The sequence below is a fragment of the Carassius gibelio genome, chromosome A1, assembly GCF_023724105.1.
Source record: "Carassius gibelio isolate Cgi1373 ecotype wild population from Czech Republic chromosome A1, carGib1.2-hapl.c, whole genome shotgun sequence".
Taxonomy (NCBI): Eukaryota; Metazoa; Chordata; class Actinopteri; order Cypriniformes; family Cyprinidae; genus Carassius; species Carassius gibelio.
Window position 1 is genome coordinate 35,946,693 of NC_068371.1, and position 16,047 is coordinate 35,962,739.

Here is a 16,047-nt window from a genome sequence, read left to right on the forward strand (position 1 = left end):
GCTGAGCTGAAAATGACAGTGTTTCATCTTCAGCAGGTATTTAGGAATTACTGGTCTCATTAAAGGCTATTCGAGGACACCGGAATGCACGCGGCCGTGTAATATTCCCTTGCAGATAACAAGATAGAACATTGTTATCTGTAAGGGAGCAGATGAAGGTCTGATGAAACTCCTGGTGCTGGAAGTCGTGTCTGCTACGACATGCAGTGTTCACTATAGTGGCTTGTGTTGAAGTAGCATTTGCAGTGCTCATAGATAGCACTTGATAGTGGATAGATAGCATTTTAGCACTGGTGACTGTGATTAAAGTTTTAATAATTCCAGCTTTTTCAGGGACGTTGGCTTTGTGGAGTTTTATGTGGTCAGTTTTTGTGGAAAAGGTGAATACCGGGGTTTGATATCACTATGCTGCATTCAGTCTTTCTTAGTGTTTGACAGTCTTTAGTATTCACTTTTGGTTTTCGGACAATATTTAATTGCTAATAAAGTCTTGCCATGCTTTGTGTGTACGAACCATAAATGTAAAGACTGTTGTTCTTAAACCACCAAAATATTGGTCTGTTGAGGTTATAGATGTGCCAGCTAAATGGGCTTCATTTATTTGTCATTTTTGGAAGTCTGACAACTAAAACACTCTTTTCAACCACGACTTGTAGCCTGCTAAACACTGCTGAACTTATACTACACTGATATAGACCTCGAGAATATAGACAACGATCAAATTTCACTGCAGCCTACACAAATGATATTAACCCCTATTACAATGGTTACATTACTTTGTCCAGTCCCATACCTCGTGCGTATTTACCGTACAACCACGAGATGGCGCTAATGTCTTGTGTAATGATGTCCTCCAAGTCTCTGCATTTGTTTCAGGATTTAGACTGAAAGGTTGTTTCTCAATCTCTGCACTGCGCTTGTTATACATGTTATCAGCTGTTTGACACAGCCAAACAACAAAACCTCTGGACAACAAGCCAATGCTAAAATTATTATTTATTTCCAGCACAAATTCGACCGGTTCGAAGCATGATTTCCTAGATACACCAACACAATTATTAAGCCTACACGATATGAGCGCAATTGCTTCACATTAGAGCTCGTTTTTCCTTTAGACTTAAGTTACTCTAGTTAGAAATGTCCATGTTCTGTTCAGAAAAAAAAAATCTTTAATATGTCCGACCGGGTTTAGAAAGGATTTTTTTTCCCCTAATTTTCTAGTATTTACCAATTTGTCCAAGGCGAAAAAAGAAAAGAAAAATAGGAAGATGGCTTGACCCATTGAATGGAAATTACATAAGATAATATTTAAATAAGGTACCATTTTATAGGCTAGTAAAATGTTAGTACAGCGACAGTAGGCTATTTAAATGTGTCTTTATTAGCTACATCACATTTTATATTTATATACAATAAACTGCAACTGCTTTTAAATTTAAGTAATTGTTGGCATTAAAAAGTTTGAAAAATGTAGCCTACACTGTGTGGCGTACCTTCATCATTAAACCGATCCACAATAAATGCTTATAATCATCAAAATACGCTGCTAAAAAACCACCTTTCATAAAATCCCGACTACAAGCTGGACAAGTAGGGCTTGTGTTCTGCTTGTTGCGTTGAGCGTCACACACGCCCCTTTTTTATTGCCCTGCGCTACGCGACGCGACGCGTGTTCGCGCTCGCGCTCGTCTACTGCTGCAGAGAGTAGCGCTCGTGACGTCATCCTGCCGGAGCGGCTGCTGGGCACGGGCGGAAAATGGGCACAGATCTGCGAGGTGAGAGGCATACTTTCTGACACATGTAACAAGGTTTGGACGGTGACAATGGGAAATGCGCGTTTCTAGTCATCGGATTTGCTGATATTAGAAAGCTGCGGTCATGTAAAGGGCTCGAGGAGACGGGTTTGTACCGCGACTCGCCTACGTTATTGGAGAAAAACGGTGAAAATCTGTTGAACCGTGATTGCGCCGTCGGGCACGATTTTGCTGCGAGGTAACATACCTCCAGATATATGCCCATGACCGATATGCTTAAATTGCGTTTGGCATTATTATTATTTGTCATAAATTGTGGCATCTCCATAGTTAGTAGGAAAAGCGGTAGAGACGTATGCGGTATAATTTCTCACATCCACGGACCCAAGAGATTGAGTGAGAGCATGAGCTCCATTTCTGATTATTTAGTGCCTCCACCCTTATCATACATGACATGTTTGCCCACGACCGCATCAGCTGTCAGTGACACGGAGCACAATCCTGATTATTTAGGGAGAGATCCCGTGTGAAATGATAGGTTGTGTCTCAAAACCTAGTGAGCTGCCTAACTAGACAGCGTTTTTAGCTGCCTGCGTAAACATGGCCATGATGTCGCCGGCCTTTTTCTTGTCTGGATGATTCCAGATTGTGTGGACCGTTAAAAGTATTGAATCAGTTTAGCAACACTTATTTTATTTTTATTTTATTTTATTGTTTTTCCTCAGATCCGTTCCAAGGCATCCGACAGCTTATGAATACTTACATTTAAAGGTTTAAGATTGTCATAACTAGCCTACACTGAGATAAATATATATATAAAAAGAAAATATCAGACCACTAAAATTTAAAATGTATTTTTTAAATCCAACTGATGCTTATCATAAAAAAACAAAACAGATTATTTTGTGTAAATGTCCAAAAACTACTATTTAGATGTGATTTTTAAATTGTTATTTATTTTATTTTTTTGCTTCTAATAATATCTATCTACAATAATAACTATTTGATAGACTACATTAAAAACTGCAGTCTATAATAATACTATTAATGCAAAGTTGGTTGTTGATCTCTCATCTTTGTTTCGGACTGTACCTGTATAAATCTTTAATTTCTTTTACAGTTTTTTAGACTTTGAGCAATTGGTGGTCTTTATCAGTAAACCCAATATTAAAGAACCAATAACCAAGTATAAAATTGTGAATATTGTTAAAATATTGGTCAAAGCGATATGTTGCACTTATTTTGACCAATTAAAATTTACTGTAAAGAAAATCAATTGACAGCCAATGTAGATGTAATTTCTCTAATTATTGTAAAGAAGTCTAAGGTTATCAATGTTGCCACTTTCTTTTGCATAACATGATGATAATAAGACTCAATGAAAAATGACAATGTGGCATACTGTTATTCAGAAGTTGGTGGTCCCCTGCCTGATCTGCTATTGATCTTAAGTATGCTCAGGGCTGGTTTGTTTATCGCCTGTGTAAAGTTCTGTTTTCTCAGATTTCATGTGTTTGGTCAAGGAAATGTGTAACAACTTTGCAAAAAAAAAAAAAAAGAAATTTGCACGATAAGACCTTTTCATCATATGTAAGACTATTGAAGACTATAATAAGTAGTGTTTTGACAGGGGTTCAGGGAGCCTTTTGGTGGTTATTGTTGACCTTGTGTGCTTTAAGTCCTGTAACATAAAAGTTGAAAAAAAAAAAGACTTAATCATATAATTTCATATTATAAAATCTTTTGTCATACAAACCTTTGGACGTATCCATAGTGACAAAGAAAGTAAAAGTGAAAGTGAAAAAAAAGTGACACAGTTAGCCCTAGACAAAGTTTAAAACATTATTGTAGTGCAATGATTATTTGACAGGTGAGTAGGCAATTGTTCAGACTGACTGTGATGCATTAACATTTACACTTCAAATACAATGAGTTCACAAGCATTTCACTGATCATCAGATCACAACACATTTTGGACCCAGATTACAGATGTTAGGGCTGACCACATGTGATCAGATCATTTGAAATAAACTCACCTAAAGGATTATTAGGAACACCTGTTCAATTTCTCATTAATGGAATTATCTAATCAACCAATCACATGGCAGTTGCTTCAAGGCATTTAGGGGTGTGGTCCTGGTCAAGACAATCTCCTGAACTACAAATTGAATGTCAGAATGGGAAAGAAAGGTGATTTAAGCAATTTTGAGTGTGGCATGGTTGTTGGTGCCAGATGGGCCGGTCTGAGTATTTCACAATATGCTCAGTTACAGATACTGGACACAACACGCACAACCTTGAGGCGGATGGGCTACAAAAGCAGAAGACCCCACCGGGTACCACTCATCTCCACTACAAATAGGAAAAAGAGGCTACAATTTGCACGAGCTCACCAAAATTGGACAGTTGAAGACTGGAAAAATGTTTCCTTATCTGATGAGTCTCGATTTCTGTTGAGACATTCAGATGGTAGAGTCAAAATTTGGCGTAAACAGAATGAGAACATGGATCCATCGTGCCTTGTTATCACTGTGCAGGCTGGTGGTGGTGGTGATATAATGGTGTGGGGGATGTTTCTTTGGCACACTTTAGGCCCCTTAGTGCCAATTGGGCATCGTTTAAATCCACGGCCTACCTGAGCATTGTTTCTGACCATGTCCATGCCTTTATGACCACCATGTACCCATCCTCTGATGGCTACTTCCAGCAGGATAATGCAGCATGTCACAAAGCTCGAATCATTTCAAATTGGTTTCTTGAACATGACAATGGGTTCACTGTATTAAAATGGCCCCCACAGTCACCAGATCTCAACCCAATACAGCATCTTTGGGATGTGGTGGAACGGGAGCTTCGTGCCCTGGATGTGTATCCCACAAATCTCCATCAACTGCAAGATGCTATCCAATATGGGCCAACATTTCTAAAGAATGCTCTCAGCACCTTGTTGAATCAATGCCACGTAGAATTAAGGCAGTTCTGAAGGCGAAAGGGGGTCAAACACAGTATTAGTATGGTTCCTAATAATTCTTTAGGTGAGTGTAGATATTAGTAAACAGGGTTAGGAAATTAGTATTATGCATGCCCTTTTATACTATGTTTAATCAATTTGGTTGCTGAAAAAAATGATGGAATAATTATAGTTTTTTAGCAGAGCTGCACAAAGTGTTTTTCCAGAGAGTTCCCAGTTGGCAGTGAGTTGTGCTTCACAAATTTGCTTCTGGGTTAAAATCTATCAAATCTATGTGCTTTAGAGAAAAGTGTAAATGTGTTTAAAGTGCACAGAGGAATGACCACAGGCTACTGATGTTGATTAAACCCAAATGTTAAAATGTAAAGCACCACTAGGCGAGATAATGAAGTAGTTATGTCTGTTAATTGCATCTGTTAACACAATAATAATGTTTTTTTTCTGTGTGCCTCCTTTTCAGCAACTGAACTACAGCAAACAGTGCACTCAGTGGATGTGAATGTTTGCTAACCTGTATGGAAAATAACATAACTGTGAAATCGATTGGCCTGCTTTAGCTAGTGGTACAGAAAGGGAAGTGTGAGAGGGGTCTGTGTTTTATTGGGATGTCTTCCCAGACTAGTGGCATGTGATGAGCTGTGGGTAATGAGGGATAATTGGCTCAGTGAAATCCCATGGATCAATAAGAGCCAGATGAGTCTTTCACCAGTGGAGCTTCAACTTTTGGAATCAACCACCCTGAGCAGTCTTGGCCTTCACTGTAATTAATTTTGCTTCGGCAGCTACGAGGATTGTTTGCATGCTTCATACAAGCATTAGCTTTGTCCTTGTGATTCTGCTGCTATGCCAGCTGGCTCTTCTGGTTGGGCTCCTTCATGTTCTTTTCCTACAGTGTCTTTTACCTTCTTGTCTATGCATGAAATGGCATTCACAATGCCTTTACCAGTGCAGGTCATATGTGCTCAGAAGTTGGTTTTGTTCCAAGAATGAGATCGAGGTTTCCATAAATATCCAAACATTTATTGTGGTTTTTGACATGTGGTTAAACCATGTGACAGTGGGATTTTTTTATTTTTTTGCAATACCATTAGTACCAGAGGTACGAATTTATTAGGGAAATTAAAAATGGTCAAGATGCTTCAGACTTTTGAAAAATTTTGAAACTTGAGATGCACTGACCCTTTTGTAATGTGTTTTTGGGTGTAACACAATTTAACGTGACAAAACCATAAGGCAGAATTTGATTTTATCGTTTGAGAATTGATTGGATTGATTAGAAATATAAGAGCGCTCAGTGCCATCAAGAAAATCATTCCAGAGGCAGATCTAGTTGTTAGATTTTGATGTAATAAGATAAATCTTTAGGTTAATGTGCACCGATGCATTATACACAGTAAGACAATGAATATGTAATATGAAATATGTATTATGTGAATTGGGTTTTCAGGTACACTCTCAGAAAAAAAAAGGTACAAAAGCTGTCACTGGGGCAGTACCTTTTTCAAAAGGCACAACTTTGTACCTAAAGAGTCCATATTGGTACCCTAAAGATACATATTAGTACCTAAAATGTACAAAAGTGTACCCTTTGTAAATGTACTGCCCCAGTGACAGCTTTTGTACCTTTTTTTCTGAGAGTGTAGGTCTAATTTGTGGACTAAATTTGCATACTGAGTTTACTTTAAAAATTGAAGTTTGACGGAAGTAATGTTATAGATTTTTTTTTGTCCATATGTTTAGTTTTTCCAAAAATAATTCCTTAACTCTAAAAGGAAAATGCCACCGTTTTTTCCATATTCCACTATGTTCTTCCCTTAACTTAGACAAGTTGACACGTACCTCTCCTGTCTCAGTGCGTACACTCAATCACTGTAGCACGTGGTGCCACTATGCTAGTGTTTAGCTTAGCACCATTAATTCCTTTGAAATTATATCACTATATCTACTCTTGTAACAGTCTTTAAATAAGGAAAACATGGAAGTGGTTGGTAGCTTCTAAATTTATCCCTGTTTTGATCCTAAGGAATGAATGGTGCTAAGCTAAATGGCACCGCCACTATGCTAGTGTTTTAAATTATTGATGAAAAAACAAGGAATACGTAGGCATAACAGTATGTATATATTGAATGTTAATATGCTAGTGGAACTCTGTAAAAGTATCATTGGTTGTTTGCTTGTTGTCACTTTTTTGTGTTCCAACACAGTGGACTATAAGAGCTGAGCTATTCTGGATGCTACTTTTAAATGGGACATTGTGTGATCATGCTAGCATTTCCAGTGTTACTCACTGAGGAGAAACCACTAGTTCCAGAAACAAGAATGAATGGTATTAGGAATCAATAGCATTTTGAGAGCAGTCTTTCTGGCTTAAGACTTGTTTATACATGAAGGTGAAAGTCGTGGCCTAATGGTTAGAGGGTTGGACTCCCAATCGAAGGGTTGTGGGTTCTAGTCTCGGGCCGGACGGAATTGTGGGTGGGGGGAGTGCATGAATAGCTCTCTCTCCACCTTCAATACCACGACTGAGGTGCCCTTGAGCAAGGCATCGAACCCCCAACTGCTCCCCGGGCGCCGCAGCATAAATGGCTGCCCACTGCTCCGGGTGTGTGCTCACAGTGTGTGTGTGTGTTCACTGCTCTGTGTGTGTGCATTTCGGATGGGTTAAATGCAGAGCACAAATTCTGAGTATGGGTCACCATACTTGGCTGAATGTCACTTCACTTTCACTTTTCACTTTCAAATGGTATTATGCATGGTACTTAATTATGCATTGTATATATAGGTAATAAGGATCAGTCAAAATCTTGGCTTAATCATATGTAGGCTTATAATAATATGACTTCAGTTCATTTTCCTAGACTTAAAAATGTATATAAATGTCAATGTGTTGACTCAATGGATAAAATGGCAGCATTCAGCTTGTACAAAGCCTCTTTCTATTCCATGAATAGAATTCAAATGTCATGATAAAAATTATGTAATGCACTGATGTGTCAAGAAATACAGATAACGTTGCTCACCATGACCTGTTATAATAAAACACAATGACGTGGACACATGCAATTCGCATATGTATGAATCTTTCAGTAAAATGTTAACACCGTTTCCTAACCAGGAACAATGCAATACAATGTTTTCCCCCATCCATGTTGAAAGCTAAAGTGACATAATAAAATCACAGCTAATAAGATCACTAAAAATAAGGCATTGTCATTTGTGTGATTTCTCACAATAACACAATCGTTTCTTGAACGATCCCTTTAAAGGTACAGGTTGTAGGACCTGCCACTAGAGGGAGTACTACCAAAACCATAACAATTGCGTGGTTTGTTGACGCTAAGAAGGAGTGTGGAATGATGGGATTTGTTGTCTTCTACCCAACCGCTGATGGCCATCAATCAGACGGAAAGATAAATCATGAATTTAATGGGAGTTCAAAGATTTGCGCGAGTAGATTACACACAAAGTCAATGCAAAGACGCAATCAGACTATGGATCAGATGCGATGCCCCACGTTTGGCGTGTATGCCCAATAATACTAATCTTGTTGATTGTTATAATAGCATACGTTTTCTGCAAAGATACGAATCAAAACAACTCAACTGTTGAGTAAAACACAAGCTAGATCTGCATCTGTTTTGTCGCGAAGCTACTTCCGCATTTGTTCCGCGAAACTATTGTCATTTGGTTTCCACGTCAGTAAAGGCGGTAACAAAGGGAAACTAACGTCATTGACAGACGACTGCACTGCCCAGTGTCACGGTTTAGAAGGGGAATTTTCTAATGATTTAAAAGTAGTTGAAAACATTAAAGATATTGCTAGTAATCAGCTGGACAAAAATATATAACACTAGCCTAGTGTTTTCTGGATATTTTACTGCAAATATCTTACAAATTGTACCCTTAAGTGAGCATTAGATGATGGCAAAGGCAATCTAAAAATAAAAATCTAGGATTACATTTTAATAAATGAAAAAAATAATAATCAGCCAATAACCAATATATTCCTATTACAATCATAATCTTTATTTATTTATTCACAATATTCATAATTTTTAATTCATAATATCATCTTCTCTTGGAGTTCCCTGCATCGCTCCAGTCCATTGTCATTAACTCTCTTCTCGATCCATTCCAACATTCATCCTGCATTCTTTGATTTATCCGCCCCATCCTCCTCTCCGTGTTGCCTCTTTCTGATGATTCATCATTACTGGCTGGCTTGTTTGTATCCATTTATTACTGTGCATTACATTCTAAGCTTGTATCCGTGGCAACAGCGAACCTCCATCTTGGAAGCAGCAGTTTGTCTGTGAGACTCAAACGCCTCTCTCTGTCATCAAGGTCAGAGCTGATTGCAGGAATGTTGATCGTGATGTAGCGTCAAAGCAGCCACTCTTTCATAGCCTCTGATAGCACCGGGCTGTTTGCTAGGCTTAAATGGCTGCGGTTAAAAGAACCCTCTAATGGTTTTAGTTATGTTTTTACTGTTGATGAAGAAGGCCTTAATCAAAAGTCTTTTGTTGTCCCATTACAGATCTGAGACGAGAGAGTCTTCAAGCCCCATTAGTAATGACAAGGTATTCTCTGTCTCCTCAGCTGAGGAGGAAGGAGCTTATCACGAGAGACAAACCCAGACAGAGATCATTTGTGGCACAATAGGGACAAGTGCCTATAATGATGTGCACTCCTGACAGAATGACATATGAAGACATCCACATAATGAATCTGATTGCACAGATTCTCACGTGTTTCCTCTCTTTCGAATGTGTGTCACAATAGATGATATAATGATGATGCTCTTAAATCAGCAAGGGCCCTCAGAGAAAGAGACGATGTGTTGTACCGTGTGGGAGATTTGATGAGCAAAGGACAGCGCATGCGGTATAGGTTTTGACATGATTGTTTAAGCGTGTTGTCAGATTTGTTTTCCCTCTTTCACTTTTTAAACCGTGAGATGTAGTCCAGCCAAGCCAATTCAAAATTTTGTGAAATCACACTATTTATTACCTCAGACTAAGCACTTCTTGCAAAGGTCACATACAGTAATTCTATATTAACAATGTAAACCTGCTTAAGGTGGTTTACTGGTCTTAACTGGTTTAAGCAGGTTTAGCATGTCTCCTAAACTGACTAGCTGATAATTCTAAAACCAATATGGCAATACTGAACAACGGCAGCCAGATTTGTCATTTTTGTTGTTAAAGCTGAATTTTCAGCAGTTTTTACTACAGTGTTCAGTGTCACATGATCCTTCAGAAATCCTTCAGATAGGATGATTAGAGACTATTCAAGAAACATTTCTTATTATTATCAATGTTGAAAACACTTGTGCTGCTTAATATTTTTGTAACAATGTAGAAGTCTTTACTGACACTTTTTTAATGCATCCTTGCTGATTAAAAGTATTAATTTATTTTATTTAAAGCTTACTGATTCCAAACTTTTCAATGGTAGTGTATATTTATATATGACATATTTGCATGACGTATTATTTTTTTTATTTACATTTTTAATTATTATTAATTTTTTATGTTTTGCACAGTATCACTGGCGATTTGTTTCCTTAGATTATGAATGACCGCTCGTTCATACCTTTATAAGTGCATGAATGTTTGTCTTTTATTCTTTTCTCAGTACTGGGAATCAAATGTATTTTGTGATTCATCTGTCAGTTGATTGGTTTTGCTCCAGGATTAAAAAGAATTAATGAAGAAATTCTATTCAGAACACGAACAGAATAAACTTCTGGAGCCAAGACTGCTGGACAATTTAGTGGTTGCCCTTCTACTCTATAATATTGCTTGTTAAATGCACTGTGCTTGACCTGCTATGGCAGATAATTTGATTCAGTATATCTTGGATTAATTTTGGGGAATTGTGCTCGTCTAATCCCCAGTTGAATGAATATGACTTGCTCTTTCACTTTAACCTCAGGCTGAAATTCATTCCAGGATCATGTGTGCAGGATAAATACTCATCATTTCAGTTTCATGCTCATTCTTATCTGCAGTGTTTGCAGTACTGTGGCAATGAAAAGGGTGGGAATTGAAACAGTATAGAAGACTGAGGAACACTAATGTGGATTAATTACACATTTTGACTTGTTTTATGTTGATGAAGTGTCTCTTTGGAAATAGGTAGATGAACTATCATACCACATGACCTACTACCGATGATTTCACACAATAGATGCCTCCTTTGCAGTATTATTTAGACTGCTCCTTGAACTATTGCTAAACATTACGTTGAGCAATCACCTTGAAGTGTGGCATAGAAATGCATATTCAGGTAAATCGGCTCCATGCGAGTCTATTCTCATAGAGGCTGAAACCACTCAGACAGAGATTAGTCGACTTTCCTTCTCAACTTGTGCTTTAGACTGTCCTGAGGTTGTTTTATCATTGCACATTTTCATTAACTTCCATGATGCTAGTTCATGCATGCGGACTAGTGGAAAGTTGTTTGAATTGACAAAATTAGTGATTGGTGCAGATTTATTTAACCCATGGATTTATTATATATATTGCAGCATACTGCAATGCACAAATACAAATAAGAGCATATAATATACATATTATTAATATACATTTCACACCTGCACATTCAAGAAATAACTTTTAATTACTATAAATATATCCACCTTTAAATGTAATAAAGTACACTCACATAAGGCACTATATACTAAATGGCAAATTTCAAAAACTCTAAAAGTTTATTAAATTCATTAATTTAACAGCTGCTGAGGGAGTGATGGTAAATTTGACCTCATTCTCTCTTTTGATCACCATAATCCATTTTCCTTTTACCTGGATTGTGTTTTTCTTTCATCATTGGAGCAAATAGTTCTACAAAAATTATAATGGCTAAGGACTGCTATAGTTTATTTAAAGCCATTAAAAAAAAAAAAGGTCAATTTGGTTAGTTTGCAAATATCTGTTGAGCAGGGTGATTTTGTGTCTTTGCATAAAAGCCGATAGAAGTGATGAGCCACTCTTAAAATATTTTTGGAAGGTCTTAATAAATCAGAAATGTTGATACCTGCTGATACCCTGTACTGTATGTATTAATATTTGTTCATTTTGTGTGTCTTTTCTCTCTAGGACAAAAGGTTTGGACTCTGAGGAAAACAGATTAAGTGCCAGAAATAGACCTAACTGCAGTCAAGACCTTATTGAAGATCTAAATCAAGAACTTGTGACTCAGAAGGAGCATGTGTGGTGATCCCCTGTACCTTGCTCAGCCCGTAGCAAACCTAGCGCGTCTGAGATGAGTGGTCCTCTTTGGTCCCCGGCCGCTGTCCCTGCCTGCTCTTGGCAGCGCTTGGTGGCTTGAGCAGATTGCTCCATCCTGGCATCCACGGGAGCGTGGAATGGCCTCTTTGGACCTGCCGTACCGTTGTCCTCGCTGTGGGGAACACAAGCGCTTTCGAAGTCTGTCCTCTCTGCGCGCCCATCTGGAGTACAACCACACCTACGAGACCCTGTATGTGCTGTCAAAGTCCAACAGCGTATGCGATGCCGCTGCACTGCTCCCCCTAGTGGCAGACGGAGCCCTCACTGCCGAATCCCGTTTTCCATACCGCGAACTGCCCTGTCCCGGTGAAGAGCTCAGGCTTGCGCCTTCGTCTACTGCATGCTACCTGCCCAATGTGGAGTTTCCTTTGGGCGAGATCCTGGTGAAGACAGCCATGAGCTCTGGCGACGCCTTGTCCTCCACAGGGAACAACGCTGTGGCGGTGGCCGCTAATGTGGCTGCTAGTGCGGTGGAGGCAGCTTATGAAGAGGGTCTGGCTCGGTTGAAAGCGCGAGCGTTTGAGAGGCTCGAGCTAGACGAAAGGCTCGAGAAGTTGTCGGAGGAGGTGGAGCAGAAGATCGCAGCGCGTGTTGGCCGTCTGCAGGCGGAGCTGGAGAGGAAAAGCTTGGAGCTGGAAAAGGCAACGCTGGAGAGTGAGAGACTCAGTCAGGAGAAGCAAGACCTGGAGGACAAGGCCACAGAGCTTTCGCGGCAAGTTGACGTGTCTGTGGAGATGCTGGCCAGCCTTAAGCAGGATCTTGTTAACAAGGAGCAGGAGCTCTCACACAAACAACAGTAAGTTAAAGGCATCCCACCTTGTTGCATGACCAGACCACCCCTTAGAATGAGGAAAAAGTGGCGTTTGATTGAAGAAATAATGAGAAATGTTCTTGACTGCTTGAACCTTGCTGTTTTTGCTCAAAGGCTTGATTCACTCTAGGGTTCTCCAACACAGGTTGCTTTGTGTAGCAGACAGAAATTGTTTTCGACAGTTCCATGGGTCCATAGCCTCATTTAGACAAGGCATTTAAACAAGACTGCTCTGTTGCAGGCTTTCCATCTTCGTGGTTGTTTCAGTTTAGTGTGCTTTATTGGCGTGACAAAGGTTTGTACATTTCTATAGCTTAGCTGAATGCAGAATAATGCAGAACAAAATTCTGTCCTCATTTACTCAACCCAAAGGAAATTATTTTGAGCGTCCATGTTATTGGTCACCAAATCATCTTTTAACACATTTCGAAATATCTTCTTTTGTGTTCTGCAGAAAAAAGTTATAAAGGTTTTTCATGAGGGTGAGCAAACGATGGCAGAATTTGACATTTTTTATGGACAATCCCTTAATGCCGTTTCCTGAAGGCTTGTGCACCTGGGATCTGCAGATGTTTTTACTGCCTTTGCCTAAGAGTTGATAAACTACCCTACACCCTACGGGCCATTGCATTTAATTGCCAGTGTCTTTCACCAGTCCACTCCACAGTTATAATAGCAATGGCACCAGCTTCCTTGCAGTATTGTTTCTCTGTAGCAGCTCCTGCTGAGTCACAAATATGTGTTGATGTTGAGGTTATTATGATAAGATTCACTGCCACCCTGAGAGAAAGTAATAAATGGAGTCCATTGGAAAACTTTCATTGGATGTTATGAGCTTATAACTTTGATTTCTAAGCAGTTTGAATGCAATGAAATGTTATGTTTTAAAGGTTGCATATCACAAAGCCTTTTCAATTTCCCAACATCTGATTTCCTTTCTGACCAAAAGTCAGAAAATTACAAATGACAGTTTTCAAATAGTTTTAAAGTATACAATTCTAACAATACTGAGTATAAAACCTTTCAAATGGTATTTTGGTTGTCAAAAATGAATAGGGAACAAAGGTAGAAAAATGCTTTCAATTGATTCTTTGTTAAAGTCATTCAAAATAAAATATCACCTCTCCCAAAATGATTTTCATTTGATATACTACAATACGGAATTGAGGTTTTGGAGTGGTCGGAGTAAAGAGACTCATATGCTGTGGGGGATATTCTCAGCAGGACTTCATCTTAAATATACACCCGCTGTGATTGATTTGTAGCTGCCTGTGGATTAGAGTTTTCTTGAGAAACTGGTCACGCACTGCTGGCAGGTAGAAAGAAAGAGGCCTCATTTCTCTTTTACCTCTCTCACCTCTCTGCTTTTTGACCCTCAATACTCTTCCTCTATTCTCTCGTTTTATTCCCTCTCACTGTCACCTCGATCTTGTTAGCGTCTCATATCCCATCTGATCTGTGTTTCTCCTCTGCAGACTCTGGATTATTCTCTCAATTGCTGATTTTTGCTTCATTTGCCTATCATATGTGTCTCCTCTGGAGCTTTCAAGCTAAACACAAATCTTTAGACTGTTCTAACTTGGTGTGCTACAGTATATGCACTGATCACATTTACTGACTTATATCTTCAAGGTTTTTAAAAACATGATTAAACTTTCCAGCCAGACCTGCATGCTTTATTAGCAAAAAGCAACAGTTGCTTTTTTTTTAGCAATTTTTTTCATGCTTCAAATTAACTAATGATCATCCTTATATTCCTGTCACAATGTCCTGTTTAGCTATTTTAAATGTGAATAGAAAGATCCAGTGTCCATGGCTGCCATTGTTATGCAAACTTAGTTTTGTGGATCATGATTAATTCATCTGTTTTGCAGTCAGAGTATCTCTGATGTGGGAATTACAGATTGATATACTATGTGTGTGTGTTTAGTTTTCGGTTCATTAGAGGGCTCTCATATAATAACCTCTCAATGCATTTGCATACAAATATCTGCTAGTGTTCTCTTTTTGCTGTCTCTGTGACCTATCCTGTCATACTGATGTTGAAATGTACAGGATAGACATAGTTTGAGGACATGAGCTTCTTGTCATAGAGTATAGTGATAAATTGAAAATTAAGCAATAATATTGGTTCTGAAAAAAATTCTGTGAAATTAAATTTTTCATATTGCTCAATCATTGTTCAATGCGGTCAGATGTCATTAAAACAGCTTGTAAACATCATGTCATATAATGTTACATTTACCTCAGGAAAACCATTCGATGTCCATAAACTCGCTAGTTAGCTAGAAAAAAAAAGAACTCTAGAGGAGCATTTTGCTAAATATGCACTATATTACATACACATATTTTTACTGAACTCATTGATTTTGTTTAATGTGTTTTTCAATAAATCAGTCATTAAACAATTTTATTTGTGAAATTAAAATTTTCATATACAACAATTTTGTGTTATTAAATAAATTACCTGATTAAATTTAATAAACTTTCAGCTAAATTAAAACTTGGTTTTGGTACATTAAAAATGATTTCTGGTTCATCACTAGTCTAAACATCTGTTTTTACATTTTGTAACAAGCAAATAAATAAGTCTGTTAATTGATTGAGGTTCAGCTAAGTGACTGATAGCATGTACATCTCTGAGGTGTGTACTGAAGCAATTTAGTCAGGCTAATAATCTGTAATACTTCCAAGCATTCCAAGAGCCCCATTTTACTCTCCTCTAATTTGATCTCACTAACCACTCGTTTTTTCTGTTACTTGCATCTAATTATCATTCATATTGTCTGGAGACTGTGTGTTGCTTACAGCCTTACACAATCAATTACTATTCTGAACACAGTGTGTCACTGATTAGTCCTCTGCTGCTATTTTTATGTGCACTTGAAATAATTGTATCTGCGTTAGTGCTGGGGAAAGTTAAATATCAGATGTTCAATTCCTATTTCCAGGCAACGTCTTTGTTTCTCATCTGTCCATGTCTGATGCCCTGCATCAGTATTTTTTTGGGATAATCACATAGTGTTTACAGACTTGTACGGGACACTGTACTGGAAACAACGCCTCCGTTTCGAGCCCAGTTTAGACCGCTTTTCTCCACGGAGCTGCTTCGGATGCTATTACACCTTATTGTGTGTTGTACACACACCAGGGATGGAAATTACATTTTTGTCCACTGGCTGGGTGAAACAGTATGCTATTTTTATTTACCCGCCA

General features: G+C 38.4%; 1 protein-coding gene across 1 annotated transcript in view; it reads left to right on the forward strand.

Annotated features, from left to right (window-relative positions):
- The first annotated feature begins 1,706 nt into the window (after window positions 1–1,706).
- LOC128019120 (F-box only protein 41-like) overlaps window positions 1,707–16,047 on the forward strand; it is a 38,586-nt gene continuing 24,245 nt past the window's right edge. Inside the window, exons 1-2 of the mRNA XM_052605173.1 lie at window positions 1,707–1,775; window positions 11,829–12,816. Of these exons, the coding sequence (XP_052461133.1) occupies window positions 12,098–12,816 (719 nt within the window). The 5' untranslated portion in view covers window positions 1,707–1,775; window positions 11,829–12,097. The remainder of the gene's footprint in view (window positions 1,776–11,828; window positions 12,817–16,047) is intronic.